The sequence below is a fragment of the Trypanosoma rangeli genome (genome assembly GCF_003719475.1).
Source record: "Trypanosoma rangeli strain AM80 chromosome Unknown Tra_15.4_contig_00055, whole genome shotgun sequence".
Taxonomy (NCBI): Eukaryota; Euglenozoa; class Kinetoplastea; order Trypanosomatida; family Trypanosomatidae; genus Trypanosoma; species Trypanosoma rangeli.
This window is the reverse complement of record NW_021705799.1, coordinates 20,482-45,783: the sequence shown is the minus strand read 5'-3', so window position 1 is coordinate 45,783 and position 25,302 is coordinate 20,482. Positions and strand designations below refer to the sequence as shown.

At 47.9% G+C, this 25,302-nt stretch overlaps 9 protein-coding genes across 9 annotated transcripts, besides 10 other annotated features; all 9 read right to left on the bottom strand.

Annotated features, from left to right (window-relative positions):
* Positions 1-2: 2 nt before the first annotated feature.
* TraAM80_02426 (uncharacterized protein) lies at positions 3-626 on the bottom strand (the record flags this gene model as incomplete). The annotated part of the gene is made up of 1 exon (XM_029379429.1): positions 3-626. A coding segment is annotated over one exon (624 nt), but the record flags the coding sequence as incomplete, so codon positions are not given.
* Positions 627-1,244: 618 nt separating this feature from the next.
* Positions 1,245-1,268: a microsatellite.
* Positions 1,269-1,645: 377 nt separating this feature from the next.
* Positions 1,646-1,690: a sequence feature (A-rich).
* A 17-nt stretch (positions 1,691-1,707) lies between these two features.
* Positions 1,708-1,738: a microsatellite.
* A 156-nt stretch (positions 1,739-1,894) lies between these two features.
* Positions 1,895-2,860, bottom strand: TraAM80_02425 (uncharacterized protein; the record flags this gene model as incomplete). The annotated part of the gene is made up of 1 exon (XM_029379428.1): positions 1,895-2,860. One exon carries the CDS (start codon positions 2,858-2,860, stop codon positions 1,895-1,897), a length of 966 nt encoding a protein of 321 aa, XP_029240732.1.
* A 686-nt stretch (positions 2,861-3,546) lies between these two features.
* Positions 3,547-3,573: a microsatellite.
* A 2-nt stretch (positions 3,574-3,575) lies between these two features.
* Positions 3,576-3,596: a microsatellite.
* Positions 3,597-3,779: 183 nt separating this feature from the next.
* Positions 3,780-3,806: a microsatellite.
* A 134-nt stretch (positions 3,807-3,940) lies between these two features.
* Positions 3,941-10,657, bottom strand: TraAM80_02424 (DNA polymerase epsilon catalytic subunit A; the record flags this gene model as incomplete). The annotated part of the gene is made up of 1 exon (XM_029379427.1): positions 3,941-10,657. One exon carries the CDS (start codon positions 10,655-10,657, stop codon positions 3,941-3,943), a length of 6,717 nt encoding a protein of 2,238 aa, XP_029240731.1.
* Positions 10,658-10,678: 21 nt separating this feature from the next.
* Positions 10,679-10,725: a microsatellite.
* Positions 10,726-12,270: 1,545 nt separating this feature from the next.
* On the bottom strand, positions 12,271-15,963 carry TraAM80_02423 (oligoribonuclease; the record flags this gene model as incomplete). The annotated part of the gene is made up of 1 exon (XM_029379426.1): positions 12,271-15,963. One exon carries the CDS (start codon positions 15,961-15,963, stop codon positions 12,271-12,273), a length of 3,693 nt encoding a protein of 1,230 aa, XP_029240730.1.
* Positions 15,964-16,408: 445 nt separating this feature from the next.
* Positions 16,409-16,427: a microsatellite.
* A 244-nt stretch (positions 16,428-16,671) lies between these two features.
* Positions 16,672-17,184, bottom strand: TraAM80_02422 (uncharacterized protein; the record flags this gene model as incomplete). The annotated part of the gene is made up of 1 exon (XM_029379425.1): positions 16,672-17,184. One exon carries the CDS (start codon positions 17,182-17,184, stop codon positions 16,672-16,674), a length of 513 nt encoding a protein of 170 aa, XP_029240729.1.
* A 901-nt stretch (positions 17,185-18,085) lies between these two features.
* TraAM80_02421 (PIH1 domain-containing protein 1) lies at positions 18,086-19,858 on the bottom strand (the record flags this gene model as incomplete). The annotated part of the gene is made up of 1 exon (XM_029379424.1): positions 18,086-19,858. The coding sequence occupies one exon, from the start codon at positions 19,856-19,858 to the stop codon at positions 18,086-18,088; it is 1,773 nt and encodes a 590-aa protein (XP_029240728.1).
* Positions 19,859-20,209: 351 nt separating this feature from the next.
* TraAM80_02420 (HAD-superfamily subfamily IIA hydrolase) lies at positions 20,210-21,808 on the bottom strand (the record flags this gene model as incomplete). The annotated part of the gene is made up of 1 exon (XM_029379423.1): positions 20,210-21,808. One exon carries the CDS (start codon positions 21,806-21,808, stop codon positions 20,210-20,212), a length of 1,599 nt encoding a protein of 532 aa, XP_029240727.1.
* Positions 21,809-22,095: 287 nt separating this feature from the next.
* Positions 22,096-22,125: a microsatellite.
* Positions 22,126-22,163: 38 nt separating this feature from the next.
* TraAM80_02419 (uncharacterized protein) lies at positions 22,164-22,616 on the bottom strand (the record flags this gene model as incomplete). The annotated part of the gene is made up of 1 exon (XM_029379422.1): positions 22,164-22,616. The coding sequence occupies one exon, from the start codon at positions 22,614-22,616 to the stop codon at positions 22,164-22,166; it is 453 nt and encodes a 150-aa protein (XP_029240726.1).
* Positions 22,617-22,931: 315 nt separating this feature from the next.
* TraAM80_02418 (uncharacterized protein) lies at positions 22,932-23,699 on the bottom strand (the record flags this gene model as incomplete). Its single annotated transcript, XM_029379421.1, has 1 exon — positions 22,932-23,699. One exon carries the CDS (start codon positions 23,697-23,699, stop codon positions 22,932-22,934), a length of 768 nt encoding a protein of 255 aa, XP_029240725.1.
* Positions 23,700-24,963: 1,264 nt separating this feature from the next.
* Positions 24,964-24,986: a microsatellite.
* Positions 24,987-25,302: the final 316 nt, after the last annotated feature.

The window sequence follows — 25,302 nt, the reverse complement described above, 5'->3', positions numbered from 1 at the left end:
ACGCCACCACGGTCACCGAAGCCACGGCCACCACGGTCACCAAAGCCACGGCCACCACGGTCACCAAAGCCACGGCCACCACGGTCACCAAAGCCACGGCCACCACGGTCACCGAAGCCACGGCCACCACGGTCACCGAAGCCACGACCACCACGATTTCCAAATCCATTGTTTCCATTCTCCCCATTTTCAAACCGGTGGACCTTTCTCACCTGTTCATCCTCATCGTCAACACCGTCAGGACTAACACGTTTCGCAGGAACACGCACAGGCTCATCGTCGCTGTCGGAGTCAGCCACAGGCTTCTTGGGAGGGGCCTTGGGGGAGGCCTTGGTCGGCTTGCGCACTGGCTCATCGTCGCTGTCGGAGTCAGCCACAGGCTTCTTGGGAGGGGCCTTGGGGGACGCCTTGGTCGGCTTACGCACAGGCTCATCGTCGCTGTCGGAATCCTCATTGATATTATTTTTGGCGGCAATGAGTGCCGAGAACTTAAGCTTGCGAGCTGCCGGAACAACCTCTGAATTGGCCACCTTCATGGCCTCTGCTGCGTCTGTGTAGTTCGCCTCCTGAAGGTAGCGGTAAATTTGGGCATCAAGCTCTTTTTTCGAAAGCCGGAGCACAGACATGTTTGGTATTTTTACTTACCCTCAGTACAGCACAGACTCAAAGGTTGAAGATAAAAAGTAAAAAAAAAAGCAAATAAAAACAATAGGACTAAAAGGGGTAAAACACAAGAAATATGCGCCTAGAAAAGATGTTGCGTTCACTTCTGCTCCTACAAGAAAAAATAAAACAAAAATGGGAGACAAAATTTCTAGGTCAATATGAATCGAACGTCCCCCACTTAAGCGTAGATTTGTTACACACTCACAAAGTGGCGTCCCTTGGTGAGCCACAATCGCCGGACGCCCCTCCGCGCGAATGGCATTACCTAGAGGGACTCTGTGTGGAAAAATACAAAGAAACAACTTGCGTTCGCGCCGCCTAGAATGCGGCATTAGTAGCAAAAAAAAGTCGAAAATAAAGCAATGAACGAAGGCACAGAGAGGTAAAAAAAAAAAAAAACGTGCTGGCACACACATTGCCTCATCGCGTTACACGTTCCTTCGAGAGACACTAACACATTCTAGAGGACATGAGGACAAACGGACCGGTCAGGGCCTCCTTTTGCTTCTAGTTTCCAAAACTCTAAATGCATCCAAAAAGCATTTGGAGTGCTCAGCATATTATTGGGCTGAGTTCCCAAAAAAAAAAAAAAAAAAAAAAAACGATTCCTGTGCCATAGAAAAGGGTCAAAGCTTTCGTTTCTTCCACTGCAGCAACTCGCAATCAGTGGGATAAACTCATGCCAAATAATTAAAAAAAAACGACCGACACACGTCAGAACACCCCGTACACAAACTCACACCAACAGCAAAGACAATCGTGATGATGGTAATAGTAATAACGATGACCCAAGGCACTACTGTTCGCATTTGTTCTTCTCGGACACAGACTTCCACAGACACGCTCACGCAAGAAACAAATCCAATACAACACATATTTATCCCGTTCATGAGGGGGTGACAGTATTCATTATTTTTTCAATTGTTTTTTTTTGCCTAATTTGTCACCATGTTAAAAGGCGCCGCGCGCGCAGTTTCCGTTCTTTTTTCATATTTCCTAAATATATTTTAACTTTGCATTTTCAGCCGCTGTCTTTTTTACAGAACTGAAAAAAACAAGAAAAGAAAGAAAAACACCTATTTATTTCAAGAGCCACTTCACCGTGCTTCTCCTGTCACGCAACGATACACCAAGTTAGTGCACCGCAACGGATATTGTTTCATCAGTCCCTACTTTGTAAGTGTAATTATAATTTTTATTCCTTTTTTTTTTAAGTTTTAGAGGGATTTTATGCGGCAGTACTCATCACTCTGGGAAGTAAATGCAGTATAAGAAGATCCTCCCGTAAAACTAGGCTGCGGCAATTGGGACAGCAGACGTATCCGCGATTAAACGTCTTCCGCAGAACCTTACGCAAACAGCTTGCGCAGAGCCAATGACCGCATGGCCACCAGATTATCCGTCGACGGGAACGAGAGAGACATATATAGCATTCGTCCACACGAAGATCATCATCGTCGCACTCCAACTCTGAGTCTGACCCGGTAAGACCGGCGTACGGTTGTGAAGAGTCGTCGTTGTGCTGTAAGTGTCGCCGTCGCGCATTAAAAAAACGCTCCAAAACCTTAAGACGCATCTTGGCATACGGGGTGCGGGCAATCGCCTCCGCTTTCCAGTTTTCATCGGACATGGGATACACCTCGGTCAGTCTGGTTTCTTCCAACACCAAAACATCCATCTGCGTACCCCCTTGATCATCCTGCCGCTGTTGTCTGTTTGGATCGTCTTCACGTCTTCCCCAGCGCAACCATCTGGGAATACATTCATCATTTAGGTGGGGATACGCCAGACTCACAAAAACAAATAGCGAACTTACAGCTATAAGAACAATGGACAACGTTTGTAACTGTCCCACTGATGGCGGCATAGGCCCAATTCGCACATAGCCCAAGAACGCCCCTTCCTTTGACCACCAGCACGGCACGCGCAACGGAGATGGAACGGTGCAGAAATGAGTGGGATTAATATCCTCCCATATTTTCACTTCACCCATCATCATGGTGGAGGAAAGAGTGATAGCGGGGGAGGTGCAGTTAACGTACAGGACGTTACACAAACCGGGTTGGTTAAAGAAGCGAGCGTCCTGATGCTTTCGAAACCTTATATTCAGATCTTGGTAAATAAGCACCCCAATAAGCATTGTAATTGAGGAAGCAATGCAGGCAACGATGGCTTGCCACAGTGACACAGTCATGGTGACGTATTTCTGACTTGAGAGAAAAACACAGATGCGCGCTTGCTGTGTAAAAGGCACAGGGTGAGAAAAAATAAAGTGAGAAAAAAAAGCGGTAAAGGCATACCTTTTGAAACCAACTCCAAGCCAAGGCAACAAGAACAAAAAAAAGAGTATAGCAACAAGAGCTGTATCACCACACCCGATATCTCGCCCATCTTTAAGGACTTCAGAAAAAAAAATGGTGGTGGCAAACTCTCATTTCACGTGGTTCCATAGGTTGAGATGCGCCAGATTTTTTTTCATCTTCGACCTCGCTGCACTCGCCAATCAAACCGCATATGTCTTAGCTTCCTTCCATGTCGACTACTAGATGTCGCGGGCTTCACCGGATGCGGAGTCTTTACACGATTAAAAATAGATTCCTCTGATCGGCCAACGTAGTAAGGCTTTGTTGTTGTTCCACATTTCTCGCATGACTCACCCTGATAGACGCGTTGCGTCGTTTTCGTTACCCACACATTCGAAGAACCCCATGTATTTTGGCACGTCCAACAGCGAAACAAACCCCGACGCCTAGCAAGAGGTGGAGGCGTAAACATGACGTGGCGTGGTCGCATGGACAAAAAACATGTTATGGCTAGCATGCAGGTGGACAGAAGGGAGTACTGGCACAAAAGAATCAAGCAAACAAAAAAAAAAAGAAATGGTGGTGGTGGTGATGGTGGCGGTGGCAATATATATATATATATATATACTCCTGTATTCATATACAAACAAAGATGCTATTCCAATCGCATATTTACCCCGTAAGTAAATGTGTGCAAGAAGAGGTGCCATAGAAATAACAAAACCGCCTTTGGATTTCTGTATTTTAATGTTTTCATCTTGCCGCAAAGCTTGCTGTGCTTCCATGTGACAAAAGTGATGGTGGTGTTAGCAACAACAACAACTGCAGCAACAAAACTTATCGGTCTTCGTAGAATTACCCCTGCCCACCCTTTCTTCCAGCAGCCTTACTCCCGCCTTTGTATACCTTCGATTCTTTTTACCAACCTCATGCATCTACTCCACGTATTTCGTTCTTCGGTACAAGTGGAACTAAGAAAAACGGAGCGCCAAATCAACGCTCTCCTTTAGCCATGAAAAGTCTTGAATAAGGGCAACCTTCCGCATTGCCTGGAGCTGAGCCGCGATGGGCTTGCCCTTCCCCACGAGAGGACCACAGCACGTTTGACTCATGTAGCTGGACGCAACCTCGTTGCATTTACTGCACTTGAAGTCTTGTTGCAAGTAGTTCATCACAAGAGCGTTGACACGTCGCACAAGGTGGGATTCAAGGGCAAACGCAGAAATTGGCGCATTACACCTGTCGCAGCGTAGACGTTTCTCCTGCACGCCCAGGTCAAGATAGACGTCAAGGTTGCAAAAACTGCACCTCACCATTAACAAACGACATTCCGCGTCAACGTCGGGGATCAGCTGTGCTAATGGAGAAAAAGGACTAACCCCACAGAGGCGCAAACAATTGTTGCGCATCTTCCCCACAACACCGTCATTGTGGAACAGATCAAGCAAGCGACAAATGATTTTGGTATACTCCAACGCCACGGCAACGCCTGAGAGAGGTGCACCATTGCTCGGCAACTCACCTTCCTCGTACAAGTCTTTGTGGTCCATGAGCCCATGAACCTCATCGATTAGGTCTCCATGCAGTTTGTCCTCAATTGCCACCTTAAAGGCTTTAACTTCCCGTAGCAGAATTTGTTCGCTTTTGTTGGCAAGAACAACGGTCGGATCTACCTGAATGTCTTGAAGCACTTTTTCACGGACCTCCGAAATGAGACGCAGTGTGCTTTCTACGCGCCGAAGGAAGATACCCTTTGCCTTCTTGGGCAGCTTTCCCCAGATTGTAAACGCCCTCTCAAATTTCATCCTATCACGTGGCATTTGCTCTGTTTCCTTCAAACCAAGAATATCCTCGCTAGAAACACACAAACATGCAAAATCCCGCTTGCCAAGAACCATAAATGGACAGCAGTATCGAATGGGTTGGAGCGACAATAGCAATAACATGGGTTGGTCCCGCAGAGAATCCACCATGTAACGCGCAAAACTAACCGCATCCTGAATGGCATGCTTAGGAGTAAGCACAAAAATCGCGTCCCCATCCACCTTTACGGTACGTCCACCCAGTTTTGCCAGACGAATGAGCACAGTGGTGAGAGCGCGATGGGCAAGTTTACTCACAAGTTCTAGTAACCGAGGTTCATAGCAGCAAGACACTGGATCACGAATCCAGCGTGCAAAGCTTGCGAGAAGGGCATCCGCCGCCGGGTTTGCCACCACTTGACCAAGAAGATCCGAGACAAGATCTCGTAGGATATTGAAGTGTGTGGTTACACCGCGATCACACAGGATGTGCAGATTAGGGTCATCTCCCTCCTGAATCATCTGCGAGAATAACACCGCAACCACATCCAGTCTAGCCAAACTAAACTCCACACACCACGAAAGGTATCCGCCTGGCATGACAACTTGACGAGGCGGTTCTTCAACAGCTTCATAGGCAATGCATATGTCGTGCGAGTTCCACAAGACGTGAGAGCGAGCGTGCAGGGAGCGACTAAACATCACATCCCACACGTGCATACAAGTGTCCTGCGCAAGGTTACAAAGAGGAATACCAGAAATTCGGCTAAAAGCAATACGCTCCTCTACCCAAAGGAGAGAGGCATAGTACCGTTGCACAAGTCGCTTCGCCAGCAAACGTGCCCAACGAAAAGGATCAGCCAACAGTCGCTCGTCTTCCACGGCACCTAGGACGCGCAAATACGGTAGTGTATAAGGAAGAGAGCGTTGCGCGAAAAGCTGCGAAGTTGGCACACTACTCTCAAGAACAGCAAACAACGGGGATCTTCCACTTTCCATCACTTCCATTAAGATCCTATGAATAAGCTTCCATCCGCTTGTAACATCCGAGACAACTTCCGTCATGACTTCAAGTGGGATCATTGCCATGTTCATTGCTTTTGCCACCTCAAGAACCAGAGTACCCCAATTTATTGTTGGAATCGGTGCAGATGCAGATTGAACAATGACTACAACGGCTGTTTTTGCGTGGTGATTGACCACACCGAGCAAACCGCGAGTGTCAGAGGCCACATGAAAAACAAACACATATCTGTCCGTGGAATTCTGGAGATAATTACCGCTCACCGTACTGTCCAACTCCTCCAGTTCAAACACGTCTCGCATGGAGGGACGACGACGTGTGCTGCGTAAATGAAGATCCGCTATGACATTTGCGCAGCAACCAATTTTCTCAACAAACACATCCGTCCGAGTAATGTGGTTCTCATAAACAGCTCGAACGTCCTCCCGCGAAGCTTGCAGCTCATTCAGCATCCTCTCCCCCTCAACTCCAGGGGGAATATCAATCTGTTGTAAATTTGTTGCAAGACGACCTCGCGGAAGCACCCGAGCATTGTTTAACCCCTTTGCACCAGGAAACTGAAACTGTGCATTGGCATCTACGATAACACGACGTGGAACGACGCAGCGAAAGGTTTGCAACGTCTTTTCAAGTGCGGTAATGACAGTCACCATTCCCGTTTCCTCATTGTCGGGCCGCACCTCCATAATGTGCCACGTCGCCGAAAGTGCCTTGGACTTTATGTCTATAAAATGATTATTGATGGCCGTCCCATCCACAGAAAGGCTATCAGATGCATCAGCCACCATCTCACAACGAAGTTTTGCACGGTGCGTCCAAGATTCCTTCTGACGCTGCAGCCACATCTTAACACCAGGAGCCGTGAAAAATGCTGCGTCCAGTGTGACAGTGCTCTTCGGAGCAAAATACTTTGCCCTGAGGGCATTTACTGCCTCCTCTTCCAATGCTTCTTTCTCTTGTCGTATACGATCACCTTCATCGTCGGAGTGGCTCTCGACATCATCAGCAGAATCACTGTCTACAATCTCATTATCTGTCCCGTTCTTCTTCGCTTCCAACATCATCGTAGAGGGTCTCGTCGCCTCTTCCACCGGAACCAGTTCCTCCACATCTGGAATGGCGGCCTGATTTGCCTTCATTTTTGCGAGCATCCCAGTTAGACTAAGCTGTCTAAATCTGGAATTTTGTTGCTCAAGTCGCCTTTGCAGCCAATCTGGATGAGACACACGCGGTACTGGGTTAGGTACCTGTTGCAGTGCTGCAGGAATCGTAATAATCTTCTGCACACAAACGTTAAACCTGGCAATGTAGTAATCCCAGTCCAGAAGTTGGCGGAGATCGACATCCGGCGATAGTGAGTTGTCCCCCGTCCACTTACGAAGAAAGTGCAGACGCAGTGTCGGGTCGGCACGAAAAATGGTGAGAGGAATCGGACGCTCCGTCACTGGACGACCGGCAGGGAGACGCGAAATAACAAATTGACACGCAAGTCCCTTATCCTTCACCATTTGTGGACCCAAAAACTCTGCTATGCGACGGGCAGTAGTTAACGCCAAAGACTTCTGCGAGTCTGGGTACTCTGCGAGACGACGTGTCATGTTGCTACTTTCCGATAACTTTTCAAGAATTTCTTCCACTTCATAGCCCTCCCCCTTGGAGTACAACATGTCGAGTGCCGCGTTGGCGACCACGGCTGCGGAGGCATACGACTCCATAAGGGTGCCGCCGTCAAGAAAGCGACGAAACACTTGAGACTGAAAGTCCTTAATAAGCATCAGCTCACCACGCCGTTTCAGTTCAAACCCTTTCAATTCTGCAAGTCTACCATCTGGATTAAATACAGCGTAGCGCTTTTTAATGCTTTTTCCCTCTTCCCGACTTGCCGGCAACAGCATGGCCAAGTAGGGCCCATCCACTTCAAAATAAATGGAACACTCACTTCTACGCTCATACACGCCCGGGGCGATGCATGTTTGGTATTGGTGATTCGTGTAGTCATCATGCACCATCTTGTTCAGCACAACACATGGATAGGAAACTGTCACCTTTGACTTGAAGGAATTTGAAGTCGTGAAGGTAAAGTTTTCGGGAAACTCCTTGGGAAGACAACACCATATACCATCCGTGTCAAGTTCAAGCGTCACCCCAATCTGTTCCACAAGGGCCCGAGCCATTTGAATGAGTGTGGCCCCAAGATATGTTACTATGCCAGCCATTTCCATGCTATACCAACGGCTGCCCTTGCGCATGACGTAGCCATAAAACGAGTTTAAAATACACTTATGTGCTAACTGAAGAGACTCCATCTGGACACAACGACTTTTGCATAGTTTGACCTCGTCATTATCCTTGGCTGTGTCCAGTCGTTTCTTCCAAGTTTTAAGAGCGGCTTTATACTCGTAGCGTCGATCGCGAAACAAACGGACCGTATCCACGTAAAATGAGTTCTCTCGTTGGCATACAACATCAGTGCGTAAAATTTCACGCGATTCATGCATTTTACCGTAAGCCTTCCGGCTATACTCAGCAAGACGCTTCTTCAGAAGACTAAATTGGGTCGTACCCTGGAGTTTATGAAAGGACTTCAACCCTCCTGCCACCTCATTCTCCTCGTCTTCATCCTCATCATCACTCCCATCTCCTTTTTTTCTTTCAAATTCTCTTGAAAGTAGCGCCTGTTGTGCCTCTTGCCGCTGACGTTTGCCCTCTTGTCGGTATCCTCCACCTCCACCAGAACCATCACCTTGTCGTTTATAAAAAGGACGCTGCTTTCGCTCAAATGATGTACCCTCTAAGACATTTCCTTTGCGGTTACCATATGTTTTCTTTTGCACAGCGGATATATTCGCTTGCTGAATCGCTGCCGCCGCAAACGACTCATTCTCTAACTGAGCTTTGATGCGTTGATATTCATGACGACTAGCAGTAAGATATTCCCCTTTCCATTTCCACGTCATGATGCGCTTGCATTGATGCTCGTTGATGGATGAATTAAAGCAACACCCTGCACAGACGTCTGTTTTAGGAATGGCATACGGTTGCAGTCGATTTGTAAGGATAATGTTGGGATACATGGCACCCACGTCAAGGTGGTAAATAATGGGGTTGGTGCGTTGTCGTGGATTATCTCGCAAGAATTCTAACTTTGTTTTCATGGCCATCCGCACCTCTGCGTAGTTAGTCACCTCATCTACCTTGACACCGTTTTCCACCTCCAATGCAAACTGTATCGCATTGTCGAGATCGTCAATGAGCTTCTGATACATGTCAGGGCTCATGTTAAAGCTTAGGGGAATATCACTGCGAAACACTCCGCTCCGAAGCGCCTCCACACGCCCACCAATGTAAGTTTCACTATCAATAAGATGCCCATTAAAAAACCTCTCCAACTGTTGTTCTTTTTTATTGGGAAATATAACATTGTTTGCGTATGCCTGCACCATTAGCAGTGACTCACAAAGGCCTCCTGATCCTTTGCGTAGCACATCATCTGGCGACATGGGAATAATCGTGGAGAGCGAGTAGATAAACGGGTGAACATACTTCTGATAAAGGTACCACGTGGATACTGCATCAGAGACAGAGTACGACGCCATCTGTTGCGGATTTGTTTGTGCCAAAGGCAACATATCCTCTGGATCTACCTCAATAGGGTCGTAGCCCAGCTTGTACTTTGTCACCGCCTTCAGCCCCTGACTTCCCTGTGGAAGGTAACTGTCTCGTTTCACCCAGTAGAAGCAGTCAAGGTGGGGAATCTTCTGGTTGAGAAAGACGCCCTCCGCACCTTGCGTGAAGCCAATCTCCTCCCGCATGTTTAACTGATGAAAGATAGAGCGTGCATGAATAAAAGGAAAATCGAAGTAATCCCCATTGTACGTAACGTACACGTTTGGTTTGTATTTCCGCATCTCATCATAAAAGCGGCGTAGTAGCGCCCTTTCGTCTGGTTCATTAAATGTATCAAATATTCCCTCGTACTCTGGTTTAGGGGTGTACTCAAACGGATGAATGTCCATGGACACAATCTCACGATTGATGATTAAGTATCCACGCCCGTCCAGCATGTAGGAGATCATATAAATTTGATCCACTTCCGGCTGTGGAAACTTCAGTGGAGCCTTTGTAGTTTCAATGTCAAAGGCGCAAACCGTCGGCATTGGTGGGGCATAGGCACTATCATCGCAGCGTTTCACGGTTGCCTCCCCCTCATGCACCGTAACATCGTACCAAAGACCAACAAATATGCCCAAATCAATGGCCACTCGCATGTGATACTTCACATCATATTCCCTCACATCATGCACCCAATCAAACCATCGCTCAGAAGACACGTTTGTATTTAAGGGGTCATCCTCGAAGGATTTGGCCATCACCTCACTTAGTGAGCTGTCAAACGGATTTAGTAAAGAGTTTGCAGCACCCATGGAAGCATTGCGCTTCACAATTTTTTCAAGTCGACCACGCACCACCGTTAGATCTTGCACGTTGCAAAAACTGAGCTTGAGGTAGAGCCGCTTGCGGCCGCTTAAGTGATTAATGAGGTCCAAGTCCTCCTTCTCCACCACCTCAATGTGGTGAATCAGCTGGGGGCCAAAGAGGGACATGAGACCCAGCTCTACCTCGTGTTCATGCCCCTCCACTGGAGCGACAAAAATGTAAGGGTTATAGAACAGGTTTACCGAAAAGGGTTCGCGGTCATGATCCTGAAAAAGCAGATGGAGAGCAGCCTGCCCACCCGAGCCAACTTGGCGCTCTACCGACGACTCTTCAGCTGTCATCACCGTTGTTGGGTGATAATTGAACAACCAGCCGGTCTTGCTGCCGCTTTCTAGCCCCTTCCATTCCTCGGCCGCAACGGGCATGTGCCTCGTTCAGCTGTGGTTGAAAACGCAATACAGGCAAAGGAAAAAGGAAAAAAAAAAAGAAAGAGAAGAGCTGTAAGAAAAAACCAAAGCACAGAAGGGAAAAACAACTCATGACATCGCACTGGCAGACAAGAAAAAAGTGTGGCTGGGTGGGAGAAGGGAAGGTTCTCATCTCTCCGCATCCCATGCCCGTGCTGGGAGCTGAGGTAGGGAGAAAAAGGGAAGAATACATTGCGATCAGAAGCAAATAAATGCTTGCATCGGCATTAATTGCTGCACACGTATGCACCTATGCAAATAAGGCAAAATACAAGTGAGAAACGCAGAGACGTCCCCGCCTCCATCTCAAACCATTAAGTAAGTAAAAAAAAAAAGTTTGTCCGCATGCCGACCTCTTTTATCCTTTCGTGTATACATCACCTTGCGTAATAATTAAATTATTTCACAAAACCACAACGAAGGACCCCGACGACGCTGTGAATCAACTTTATTGTGATGTCTGGAGTTTGCGTTTCCTTATGAAAGGAAGCTACGCACCTGCGGACCCTTCACCCACACTTCAAAACGTGAGTGTCCTTTTCTGAGAAGAGTAGCATGGCTATCTCCCTGACGGTTCATAGGCCATTCAGCAGACTGTACAGCTGACATCCTAAAGAGTCCAGCGTGCCCTGGATTCAGGCCACTAATTTTTTAAAGGTTATTTAAAGGTTTTTGGACTGATCTTCCTTTTAACTGGCAACTACGCCAAGCAGCGGCAACGGAAGCATAAGCTCCACCTCACATGGAACGCCTCAGCGGAGCAATGAGTGCCTAAAGGCGCATACGCTGAAGTTGTGCCCTTTCCAGCGTTACTTGTAAGAAACCCTGGCGCTTGCCAGAGCACCAACAGATGCAAGTGCGCCGTAGGCCTTTATAATATGTAGTTCCTTGTTGCATCATTAGATGGCAGCCCACCAACACACCAGTACCTGCGGTAGTTTTGGGTCTCGTATCGCCTACTGCCACAGAACGAATCAATTCATCTCCACATACCCATAGTTGTTTTTTGTGTTTTTTTTTACGCAGTCGGTTGCTCAGGGAAACCGCAGTCATTCGATGAAACCCAAGCGAGGGGACTGCTTGGTAATGTTCAAGACGAATCAAAGCCTTTCCAGAGAAGTCGTGGAGCACTTTAACATGCTTCCGGGATTAATTACCTCGTAAAGTGGGAAACCAAGAGCCGGAAATTGGCCCTTTTGACGCGTTGCTGCTGGCCCACGAAGGGCGACAGCCAGGCTTTGTTGGATGGTGCCGCGTTGAAAAAGAAAAAACCCGGGACAAATGCAGTAGATTTTTCACCCAACAGTTCCACATGCTGACGTGTAGCACCATAACACTGCTGATAAAGACGTCTTGCGATGACATTTTGAACTCACGGAAATTTAGGGTTCCAACACCACACGGGCAAAAAAAAAAATCTACAATGAAAGCGAAGATAAAAAAAAAAATATTAATTTTAAAAAGCCTGCTACCCCGTTCAAGTTGATTTTGATAGGAACAATCGCTCTCTTCCTTGCCCTTTTACTCTCTCCGCTGCTTCTAGGCAAGGTCAATTCACTGCCCAGTAATCCTCACCACAAACGAACTAGCACAAGCGCCATGAACAACGCGGTCAAGCAGACGCCATACAGGGTGATGGTGCCTTCCAGCGGTCGGCGCACAGCAACCAAACTCATCCATAGTGCAAAAAACATCACAAGTTTAGAAATGATTTTCAGAACCCGTCCAAATCGAGGATACCAACGACCAATGTCACCTAAAAAGTAAGACAATTGTTTTTCCCCATCTGGAGATTCTTTTAACTGCAATCCACTTTTTGTGGGGTTTCTAACCCTCTTTGCCTTCACTGCAGCTTCAGCCTCCATAGTGGCACAGTGCCGGAGCGATAGATAAAACGTGCCATACACAACCGCCAATGCGCCCTGAACCACCACAAACGCCAGCTGGTGCTCTGGAAGTGTGCTGTAACGTTCTGCGTCCGTTAGCACCACCGGTGGCGACATAATGTAATTTCGAACAACGAGCACTAGTCCCTCAACATGGGAGGTCAATTGCAACAGCATGGTGAGCATAAAGCACAGCCAACGATATTGAGGCCCGGCACAGTCATACGAATTATATGGGAAACACCACAACATGGCATATGCCAACAAACAGGCCACTGTTGTTGTAATTGATATGTGCAACCACGGGATAGTCAGATGCATGATAACAGGAATAGACCAAACCGCCACCAAGCGCCAAACAGGCACCTCACTGCGCAAACGGATTTTTAAAAAAGCACGAAGAAGGAAAGAAAATGGCCACATGCAACACCACATAATAAACTCACATAGAGTCATAAATACGACAAAGCACAATGCCCAAACCATGTGCAACATGTAATCTAGTTGTACATCACTGGGGGCCACACTTTGCATGCGTATCCAGGAATACTTGCAGGCCTCATAGCGTGGAGGAAGCGCATACAGGAATACCAGCGTTAGTTTTTCTTTAATATCCATCATCGCAGTCAATTCGTCGTCGCTACGTAGCGGAGGATCCTGGTTGAGACATACAGTTAATAAAGTACGGGCCACAGTACAACTGAGGTGCTCTAACACCAGTGTAACAACCAGCACCAAAAGAGTAGGATGCAGTTTGCGAAGACTAGGGAAAATCCACCTCGTCCTAGGCGATCCAACAAAATGTTTCACACCGAAGCATCCGTGAACACTCAGGAAAAGCAGGGTATAACAACCTGCAAACTTACCAGAGAGCGAGTGGGTTGATAGCACCGCCATCAAACGCATTGTCCATCGTCCAAGCCACCACACCCAATACTCATATTCACCCCAGCGAGGCGTCTGACTTAACTCCAAGTCTCCAACATGAATAGATGGCTCTTCCTCCGCAGATATAACGTACACCACGTAAACATTTCTCAAGTTAAATGGCACTGTAAAAAACGGACGCCAACTGTAATGAAATGTGTGTTTTTCTGTCTCATAGGGTCCAAAGAAGTACTGTTGTTGAGACCCTGGTTCGTCCGGGGCTACTCCTTCTGTTCCTCGAAACGTAATGCGAAAAGATCGGAAAGAACCACACATGATGTGGGGAAAGACGACCCTGTTATTCACACTTACAACCATATTTGTCTCCAACGACACGCTGTCTATGTTACGAATAAGGACAAATCTGCCGTACTTTTCCACGGAGAGTTGGTCGTTTCCGTTTACTGAAGCAAGGTTATCATGAGACACAGTCGGGGCCTCCATCCCATTTAACGGGTCAACTTTGTCGTGCTGAACGAAGGAAAACTGTTTTGCAAACACCTTTTCACGTTTTACTGAAAAACAAAACTGTGGTCGCACCCACTCCGGTGAGGTTCCACGCTGTTTCTGGAGAACCTGAAAGCTGATGACTGTTTGCAAAACAGTCCCAGGCTCAGCGACAGTGTCATTCCGACGTATGGGAAGATGAAGTTTCGTTGCAGCACGTGATATAACTTCTGTGTGTGGAACCTCGTCCTTCTCTCCTACACGCAACAAACGTAATTGCGGACAACGAACCTCCTCTGGGGCGTAGGTTGTGGCGCCAATAAAAATATGCAATGCCTCCCATGACTCTGGGTTATCATCTTCTTCTACTGGGATCTCCTGCAAATTCAGTACTGCCTTACTCTGCACACAAATATTCTCTATTTTATTTAGGGCATGAGAAGTATTCGTCATGTGATACGAGACCTCATTAGTGGATTCCCTAGTGGATTCACTTAGGGACGCTACAAACATGAACTCATCCGCGCGGTACGCGTCAAGTGTGCGGGGAAGGGTCTCCACGATACTTGGAAATAGTTGGTCTTTCCAGTAAGCGTCAGCAGGTTCCCCGCTCGGAAGCGCACTCGAGAGCGAGGTCAAAGATGCCCGTATCAAAGAATCTGCTGCAACATCCAGGAGCTGAAGAGAAAAGACAAGACCTCGATGACTAAGTGGCATGCCACAGCCGCGCAACTCTTCCGTGGATACATCTCGCCGTCGCACGTGAACAGGAGCCAACTTCAGCATTTTCTGATGATCTTCAGAAGCCGCACAACGTCCCGTGGAACGAAGCAAAAAAGACGAGTGTGGTGGGATGATGTCATCCAATGCACCCCCATTTATGGTTATCATACGAACACGACTCACTCGAGCTGCTACGTCCTGCGCAGGAACCTTTCCTAAGTTCCAGAGAATTTGGGCAGCATCGGTGGAGCCAACAATCTTGCCCCAATCCAGTGTAGATGTATGGTTGTACGCATAGGAGAAAACAGCAGCACCATGTACGACCCGGTTGTAGTAGACGCATCCGGTATCAAAGAGCATCGGAGGATATCGCAATGGCGCTCCAGCCATGACAACACCGGCGTATAGCTGTGGATCTAGAACTGCGGCGAACACAGCTAATTGACCCCCTATCGATTCTGTCCAGATCCAAATACCTTCTTTTCGTACTCGCTCTACTTCTTGCCGTATGCGCTCTAAAGAAGAGAAGCGACGAATCTGTTCCTTTGCAACCAAACAAACTTCATTCGACTCCTCCGTTTTGAGTTCATCGCGACTACACAAGCTGTCCACATATTCAACCTCAGCATTGGTTACAGTACTGGGGATATACACTTCTTCCTCATGGCTCCTCCTTAGAGATCCTGTGGCATGCAAAAGGACCTCGCGGTAGTGACCCAGAAACGCATGCAGCAGCAAATAAACGCTGTTATTCAAAAAGCGAGCCTCCTTCGTCATCAACAGACCATCATGAGTGTTCGACTCCTCTAGAAAGTCCACAGCAAAGACCTCTGTGTTCAAAAGGGGTGTCCTCTGTATCACCATTTCCTCAGCCCTCTGTTGAATATCCTTAGGGATTTCTTCCCCATCGGCAGGCATATCCCATCCCTCACGCCTATATAACTCAAACAGCGTGCGTTTTACGTCTTCTTGAAACCGAGCTGTGCGTTGATAGCGCAGTTTCACGTTCACCTCGCCAATAACTCGCCCGAAGAATCGCATGTCCTCGTAGCAACCACCGTTGCCGTGAATGTAAACAATAGGCACCGCAGGAAATCCAGGACGTTGTGGGTGCCTATATCCATCCGCATGGGGGTCGTAATACCGCCATAGTTTGTAATACGTCTCAGTGGGAAAATTTGTGTCCACCTGCACAAAATGCGCTCTCGTTTCCAGTAGAATTGCTTGTAGGCTGTTGCGACGTTTCATGTAAACCCAATCGTATGCAGCAAAGGTAAACATGACGGTCACTAAAAAGAAAAATAACATCAAAAAGAGTCTCGCGCATGTGAGATGACTGAAACGCTTTACCATTGGCCCCTCTTCTTCGTTATTTTGCGTGCAAGCTTCTCTTTCCTTTTTGTTTCTTCACTTGCTGTTCGTTATTAAGACCCCCAGCTTAGAAGATAGTCTTGACTTCCGACAAAAACGCATAAAACAACAACAAAAAAAAAAAACGTACAGTCGGAGAAAAAAACCAAAAACATGATGAAGATCACCGTCCATTTTGCACAACAGATGCATACGTATATTGCACACACGTGCATGGATGCAAACCCTTAGTGTTGTTGTTGTTACTGTTTCCTCATCTCTCCCCCTCAACGTCTGTCAGTTGCATTCACTGCATTTTGACAGCAACATATCTACCCACTTTTTTTCTCAGGGAAAAGGGGCAAAAAAACAACACATAATAATAATAATAATAACGTGGATAACCCTCTTATGACTTATACACGCAGTCAGAGACTATCCCTTGAGTGACCTGAGGCTGACGCAATGTAGACTGTGCCCCCTGTCTTCTCCGCCTCCTCTTCAAGTATTTGCGCCTGACGCCACTTTAGGAATATTAATGCCAGAAGAGTAATTATCTCCTCAACCACCATAAAAAAACATAATCCACAGGGAAAACCAAATCACCCAATATCGCAACAGTGTATCCTTCACACGATCTCAAAATTCCAAGGGGGGTGCAGGCTTTTGAATCCGGCACTCCAACCTTAAATCCTTCTCTGCGATCTGCGTCTCCATGTCGCCATCTTCATAAAAGCTGAAAGTCGGCTCAGGCTTGGGAAGTACAATAATCTTATTCCAGAGCTCTCCAAGACCTGCTTCTTTAGTTTCAAAATTGTCGTGCTTCCTCACGGCAGGGATATCAAGCACACGATGAACGTTTGCCTTGGTTTCAATATCCTCCAGTGGGAGTCCCAGCACGAACCATCGCCTCCCCACCGTTGGCGCAAAGCGCATCCGGCCAAACAAACGCCGCTCCAAAAGAAGAACATGGCCCAGTAACTTGTCTGACTCGGTGGTTGAGGTGCAATCCTCACGAAGGACCTTTTTGACGGTGCGAGAGATCGACATATCGCGACGGAGATCAAAGTTGTAGTGATGCAACACAAACCTCGTACTTTCCCCCTTAAGGACACTCGTCTTTGCTGACCGCTGGTAATACCCTGCCGCCATGACCGTCTCATGCAACTGCAATCGCTGAAAAGGGTCAGTGACAGAAGGCTTATGGCTTATAGAGCTCAGCGCGATAGAACATGATGCACTCCTCCAGGATGCGGTCCAACTCTAGCTGCCTGTGAAAATTCGATAGGTCTACCAGGACATCAAACGCGGCCCCAAGGGCTGCTTTGCCAATCAATGACTCAGCCTCCACCAGCACTTTTTTAGCGTCCCAAGATTCTCCCTACTGATGGAACTGAGGCGCCTTCACCTTGCTAACAGGAACCAGCACTGTAAATAAATGTACATAACGACAGGTTGTTCGGCGCAACATCCATTTTTTGTCGTGTTCCCTTCTCAATTGCCCTTCCCCTCTACGGCTGTTTTTATTACCCAAATATCCACAACATGGCACAAGTGGAGTGGCAAAAACAAAAAAAAATGGCAAACAGCCCTCCCTCCCCCTGCTAAGAGGTGGGGAAACAATGCAAGAGCCGCATTTTTTTCCCGTCGCCGTCCCTCCTGCGAGTGGGACGTCCGTTGTCATGGGACTTTCTTCTTTTCTACGAACACCTCCCGTGCATTCACACATACCCATTTGCGCCCATTTCTTTTTTTTTTTCGTCCTGCCACTCACAACAGTGAGAGAAAGAAAAAAAAATGTATATATTGCGCTGTGCTGAAATGACAACGCTTGCTCTTTTGGTAGATACCAACGGAGAGGCAACAAAGAAAAACACACCTAGAAAAGGAACTTTTAAAATTCCCCGCGTACTCTCAGAGGGATTGCACGTATATGCCTGTGCGGGTAATACGCGACCACGGAAGGGAAACGAAAAAAAAAAACAAGGGGCTCACGGAACCACCACACACCCTACCATAATTCAATCTCCAGTGCCTCACTAAATTCCCCATGTCAGTCCAGAGCAAAAAGATATCGATTGTGGAACGCTACTCCGAATAACTTCTCAGACTTCTTTGCGAAGTTGTATTCAACACGTCCTTCCTCTACCTCCACCTCTTGAGTTACATCTTCTGCTTCCCCTTTCGCTGTCTGCACCGGGGCGGCAGCGCCAGAATTTGCCGTCGGTGGCTCTTTGTGTAGGCAACTCGGCGGCGGCCTCTGCTCGAGTCCCAACTTGTCACGAATGTGACGACAAATGGCGTCTATCATAGACGGAGGAAATTTATCCAGCATTTCATCAATGGAATCTCCCTTGCGTATTTTGTTTTCTAACCGCTGCAGCATAACACGGAGCTGATCCGGCGGAAGCTTTTCCAACTCCTCCTTAAGACTAGGAGGCATCGATCCCTCCTGAACAGCTGCCAAATTTTCCACATAACTTTTTCGCTCTTTCATGACATGTTCTTCCTCCTCTCGCACCCGTTCGACACGCTTTTTGTGTTCTTCAAGCTCCTTTTCGCGTTCCTCACGTGCCAGCCGCTTCTCTTCTTCCTCAATTTCGTCAGCATCACGCTCCGCCTTCGTGGCAAGCTCACTCGTCTCGTCCGGAAGTTTTACTGAAAGTCGCATTTTTAACATATGCGTCTTTCGAACAAACTTCGCGCTGGGTGCATCTTCGTCTATTGGATAGTCCAGCGGTATGGTTAAGAATGGCGCATCATTCTCTGCGTCCACGTAACTAAGCTCCACAGACCGGGACGTAACTCGGACCTCCACCTCTGCAATGGAGGTCACTGTCGGGATACAGACCTCAACCACATACACGGCAGGAACATTTTCACGCAGGTAGGGGTTAAGCATCGGTTTAGCGTGCCTTGACCAATCGTACTCTCCCTCACCTTGCAACTTCACAAGCGACGGAGTTGCTCTTTCTTCCTTTTGGGATGCTGCAGACGATGTAGTCGTTGCCGTCGTCGTCTTCGTAGTCCCAGACTGCAAGACTCTATCGGAGTTTAATGGTGGGTTCGTCACCTCTTGTATAAGACTTCCTGTGCCACTGCGGCCACCCACGTTTGTTGGGGGCAACGCCGCACCTCTGCTTTGGGGTAGACGAATTTCATCTCCCATAGCATTTGCTGCTTTGGGTATGGTAGATAAACGGATTCGTTGCGGTTCTAAAACTCCCTTCACTTTGAAGTTCATATTTCTGTACTCCTCCGCATTCAGCGTGGGTTCGCATTTTTGTTTGATCCAATGAATACACAGTGAGACGACAAAGCAGCGGAATTCATGGTCTTTTGAGCACCGTTGCACCGTCGATGGGTTCACGATGACGTCATACACCTTGCATGGTTTTCCACTCTTGTCTGTATCTGGGCGCGCCTGCCCACAACTCAGCGGAATTTTAAACTTCATCTCCTCTGCGTTTTCATCCTCCTCAATTGGAATGGGTTCGGCAATGCGTTGGTGCCGGCACACGTTCAGAAAAATCTTGCCGCCACCAGCTGTGGTGCACTTGACGCAGAAACCCGGCTCTGGAAGGACATACATCCACTGCCCGTTCTCATCGCTTTGAATCTCCTCCAGTTTGTCTTTCATGGCATTTCGGCTTTCCTCTTGCAGCTTCAGCTGGATGTCACGCAGCCACTTCTCACGGCGTGGATCGCCCTCCGGTGGTATGTCCCGGAGTTTTTCCTCACCACCCAGAGCTCGCTGGAAGAGCTCCATGAACTGCGGGTTTTTAAGGAGTGCCTCCCCTGCACTCTTCACGTCCACGTCCACCATCCAAAAAAAAGCACTTGCCTGCCTGTGAGTCTGTCCGCCACAAAGCCAAGCAAAAAGGAATTAAACACAAGAAAAGGACAGAAGGGGCGCAACGAGGATGAAGCACAGTGCACATTCCAAACCGATTCCTTCTCAAGAAGGAGTTGAGACTCCAAAGAAGCAAAAAACAAAAGCAAACAAACTTCCACATGTGAACATTCCCTCCCTTTTCCTCCGCACACAGAGTACAGAGCTCAACCAATTAACGAACACATTACACACCTCCATTACAGAAAGATCACACGCGTTGCAACAAGTGTATCGCTTTAAATTTAAGTAGCAACTACAACAATGAGGGAGGCGACCCTTTGATTAATTGCTTGTTGGAAAGTTGTACTGTTCGCGGAGGTCTACAGGGTTCGGCATTCCATAGTAGGGCTTCTTGTTCTGCAGCATGGCTGACTCTGGAAACGCCAAGAGCTCCCGAAAGAAGTGATCCAGCGTGGGTGCGACATAATGAGGCGTTTTGGAGACATTTGCCTCCAACCACTCGAACTCCACGTCATCCTCTGCAAGGGTGCGCCGTGCGACAGGGGTAACACCGATGCCGGAAAGTACATGAACTGACGTCCAGCAGCCGCCTCGCGCATTGGCGCCAACAATATCCGTATCAATGTTATCGCCCACCATGAAAATGGCGCGAAGAGCCTTCGGATCCCACCCTAATTTCGCCGATATTTCCCCCATACGACGTTCCGCAAACGCGTAAGCAATGGCACGCGGCTTTCCGTATGTTGTCACATGTAGTCCATGTCCAGTAACGCTTTCAAACACTGCAGACAACATTTCACGAAAGGCGCCCTGACCGAGACGTGGTAGTGGAGCTTCCGTCGCCCAGAACAAATCATCCGCTGACACAAAGTACGGAACACATTGTGTGCTTGACACATAACGGCCAACTTGCCCCCGAGGGGACAAGAGAACATCCAGTATGGTCTGTAAATCACTAAAGGCGTCATCTGGATCATTAAACTGGAGGATAGCCGATATTTCCGGAAAGGCAACCGTGCCAGCCTCACACTTCTTTAATTCACCCCATTTTTTGTACGGCACTAACTCCGGATGTTCCGCCTGAAATTGAAGAATAGAAATGGGACGATGAAAGCCGTACACCTTCGCTACCTCGGCACAGCGTGGGCAGCCTACAATCAGTACGTTTTGATCTTTATACATGGGCGCGAGCAACTGCATTGGGGTTTGGGCGTAAATAATCTGTGACGGATCAATCTCACATCCAACAAGCTGTGATAATTCCTTTGCCTTTTCTTCTTCGGATTTCCCGCCACCGTTTGTCATGAAAAGCAAAGGGATGCGCAACTCCATCATCTTACGAATTGCGGTGTCGGAGCCTTCAATGAGTTTATGTGATCGGTAAACAACACCGTCAATATCAAGCACAATCCCAGCCGTACCGTGCAACGGCCACAGCGCTTGGTTGCCACAAGGTTCAACATACGACTCATATCGGTACGGCAACTTTTGTTGCAAATCCGTTCGCAACATCTCCCGCACCGCTGGAGAGTAGTCCACAGCACCCGCCGCAACACTTGAGGACTGCAACATCATTTCATACTCGCCCAGCGCTGCCATCCGACTGCGTTCAAAATAAACCACGGGTTTCGCCCCATAAGGCAAAAAGTTTCGTTGCTGATCCAAAACAGACTCATTGTGTGCGTGAACAGCCTCGATGCGCTGCAGTTCCGCAGGAGATGATGCCTCCTCAACATATTTTCTCTCTGCCTTTTCACGGCGTTCCTTCTGCTTTTGGCGTGTGAGCATCGGGTTCGCACTCTGCATAAAACCTGAAAAAAACTCATCTGCAGACTTGCCGTCGCGCTCCCATGGAGGCACAAAGCGTCGTCGCAGTAGTCTCGTGTAACGGAAAAAACTTTTTCTTGTCAGCCGTTGCATCGCCACAGTCTTTTTTTTTTTTATCCCTGTTCCACCTCTCCAGGGCCCTCTTACCCTTAATTTCTATTGGTCAAATTTACACACCCACACCCACATGTATTTACGATACGTGTGTGTGCGTGTGCATCAAAGTGTGAGAAGTTTGGAATAGAAGCAACGACAAAACATAAAAGTAAGCGCCAAAGGAGAAACTCATTTGCACCTTTGCCCTCGCCAGCACACTCCCTTTTTTGTTTGATGCAACGACGAACTCTGCTAGCATTACGTGTCATGCCCACATCGCTCCTACACCCACCCAAACACACACACACACACACTTCTTCAAAGAAGGGATGGTACAACTGACGCTCCCGCATCACATCTGTCCTTGGCGTTTCGCTCCATCACACAGCTGTTTCATTTTGTGAGCACTACCACTAACAGCAAAGGCACGCTCGTAGCTCCCGTTCATTTGTCGAAGAAGCTCCGTCGAGGGGAGTTTTGCCTTCTTCTGCAGTGATTCCTTCACGACAACGAGCGCCTCCTCCACAGAACTAAGCAGAAGGACAAGCATGAGCAGCAGCGCAAAGCACATGTAGTTCGCCAGAGTGACATGTTTTATCGTCTCCACGCATGATAGAAGCAGCACCGCCTCTGAAAAAAAAGCTGACGACGATGGTGACGCCAACGGACCCAAAAAAAAGGACACAACAAAAGCAGACACCACGCTGCCCCAGCTGGTAAATAAAAATACTGACAAAGCAATCGTGCCGGCGATGAGGCCGGCTGCGGTGGCCTGCATTCTCACGGCCTCAAGCAGCTTCGCCATCGTGGACTATCGTGACAAAAAAAAGCCTGTGAGTTGCAAAAAAAAAAAAAATAACTGCAGAGTACGCCACCAAAACGTGTCCACGTGGATCGAATGGATGCCCAGAGACATAAATAACACAGACACACAGAAAGGAAGCAAAAAGAAAAAGAAAAAGTGAGTCTCACCGGTGCCCAGCTCATTCCTCTTCTACTTCATAACAACATCACAGCGTCTGCAGGTCTGCTGATGTGAGAAAAACAAAACAAAAAAGAGTGGCGACGCGTTTCCGCAAATAAGGCATATTTTTTTTCTTTCTTGAAGACGCAGAGATTTTCAAATGAGACGCTTCGACTTGAGGTGCTGGTGGAAACCCTGAATGTAGTCCTGTGTCCGTCGCGCCACTTCACGCTCTTCATTGTCCTTCGCCTTGGCTCCTAGCCACTCCGTCATGTCGGTTCCTCTTGCCTGACCTTGAAGCAGACCCCGCTGCAGTTCCACTCTACGAACCTCGTTCCTAGATTCGGACACAGCAATGGCGCGTCGCTTCCAAAACTGCTCGTGGAACACATTCGCCTCCTGTTCTAGCCGAAGAGGATCCTTGCGCCGCAGCACCTCAATGTCACTCAAAAGGTCCCGCGTACGCTGGTCAAGGAGGTTTTCTCCCAGTTGCGCCTGAACCACTGTGTTCATCTTTGATAAACGGTAACGAGCTAACAGCTGTGATCCGACAAAAAAAAATACGATACCAACAAACCATTTATGGAAATCCGTGACAAACCAATACCAGGAGGCAATATGGTTCGCTGGGTGAATATACACCGCCTTGGTGGTGTTGCTCATTACCACAATGTTGCGACGTTTGCCCGTTGCACTGGGGGCTCCAAGAGCATCCGTTTTCGCATGTGCCTCCTCCTTCTCCTTCTCCTTCGCCCGCGCCTTCCCTTGAGACGTGTCTCCGTCTGACGAGGATGTGGACGCAGACTCCTCTACGCCATGGGCATACGTGGCCTGCCAGCGGAAAGAGGATGCAAAAGGGCCCACGACGGCGGTATCAGCCGCACCAGCACTCAAGCTTCGGCTGAGAATAACGAGGCGCCTCATATCTGTTCTGTCACCCAAGCGACAGAAGTAGCAATACACTGCACTCTCAAATAGATGTTACTTTCCTTTGCCACGGTGTCGCAAGAAAAAAAAAAACAAATACCGAAGCCACAAGGAAAATAATTCCCACGGATATTTTCCTTCCAAAGGAGGGGGTAGGGGGTGGATGAGACGTCCAGTAGGCATATGCAGATAAGGAAGTCCTTGCTTGCGACTCCCTGTGTGCGGAGCACACGGTGTGGGGAAGAATGGGAAACAACTAAGAAAAAAACAGCGACAGCAGCAACTACTATAATACATAACAAAAGGGGGAAAACAAGTGATAATATGGCTTCCGAGACACTTATCTTTGGCGCACCAAAAAAAAAAAACATTCCGTCCCATTAGCCTTGAATGCGCAATAAAGCCAAGGCCCATCCGCAAGAAACACGCACATGCGGACTGACGGAAAGAGTATCACCCGCAAGCCAAAATACACAAAAAAATAATAAATAAAACAACGGCGGGCATCTCCTCGCAGTTGGACGTGTTAAAAAATTGCCGGCGGCAACACTAGTCGTCTCACGCTAAAAATGCAACGAACCACGTGCTGTAAAGAATAATCTCTCGTTCCAGCCGCTCCACCACAACATTCCCATCGCTTCATCCCTACATCGCAGTTCGCCCCCCTTCCAGTGATTTGTGAAGGGCGTGGTCTCTGTATAAACTCACCCGCACCCATGAGCTTCGGAAACGTACACGTACGTCACAGATCGCAAGCTAGAAGACCAAAAAAAGTGTAATTAAACTGTACTAGTGCACGGACCCTAAAAAGAGAATCAGCCCCTGATGGAGTGTGGGACACGGTGTATACCTGGGCGTGCGAGCCGCCTCGGCCACAGTCGACACCGTCACCCTCATAACGCCTCGTGCGGGGCTGGTGCAAACAAGATAACATTAAGAACGCAGCAAACCCCCATATCCTCACCCACCGCAAAGGCGTCCACACACACACACAAAAGGAGATAGACACAAAGTTGCTTTACAACATGCAGATATACATCAAAGCTGAGTTACCCAAGGCAACAAAACAAAACAGGCGAATATGGTGAAGCATACATGCGGACCAATATGGCCTAAAGAGAAGTAATCAACACCATACATATATATAAAATGAATGATCAATTGCCCTCGTTGCGCATGTACAGAGCAACTATACATATATACATACGCATGGAGTCAAAAAGGAGTACCTACGCGGATAAATTCTTCATCAGCACATTTCATATATATATATATATATATATAGACTGCGACCAAATCACAGAAGTAATCGCAAGGCACATATAATGAAAATGGAGTAAAAAAGAAAACGGCTCTTCAAGGCAAGCTCCTCTTTACAGAAATCAATTGCAGTCAAACCATTACTTTGGGCACAGAGAGTGGGCCCCAAGATACAGTATAAAGGCTGCTCCATCCGTTCAGCTCCTTTCTTCCCTTCCCTGCCTCCTCCCAAGTTTCTCTTTTTTTTTGCATTTTCTCGTCGTATAATCGAATCTGTACGTGCGACACGGTACGTTACACACTCAACAGGTGTGTAACATTAACCGTGTAGAAAGCTGAT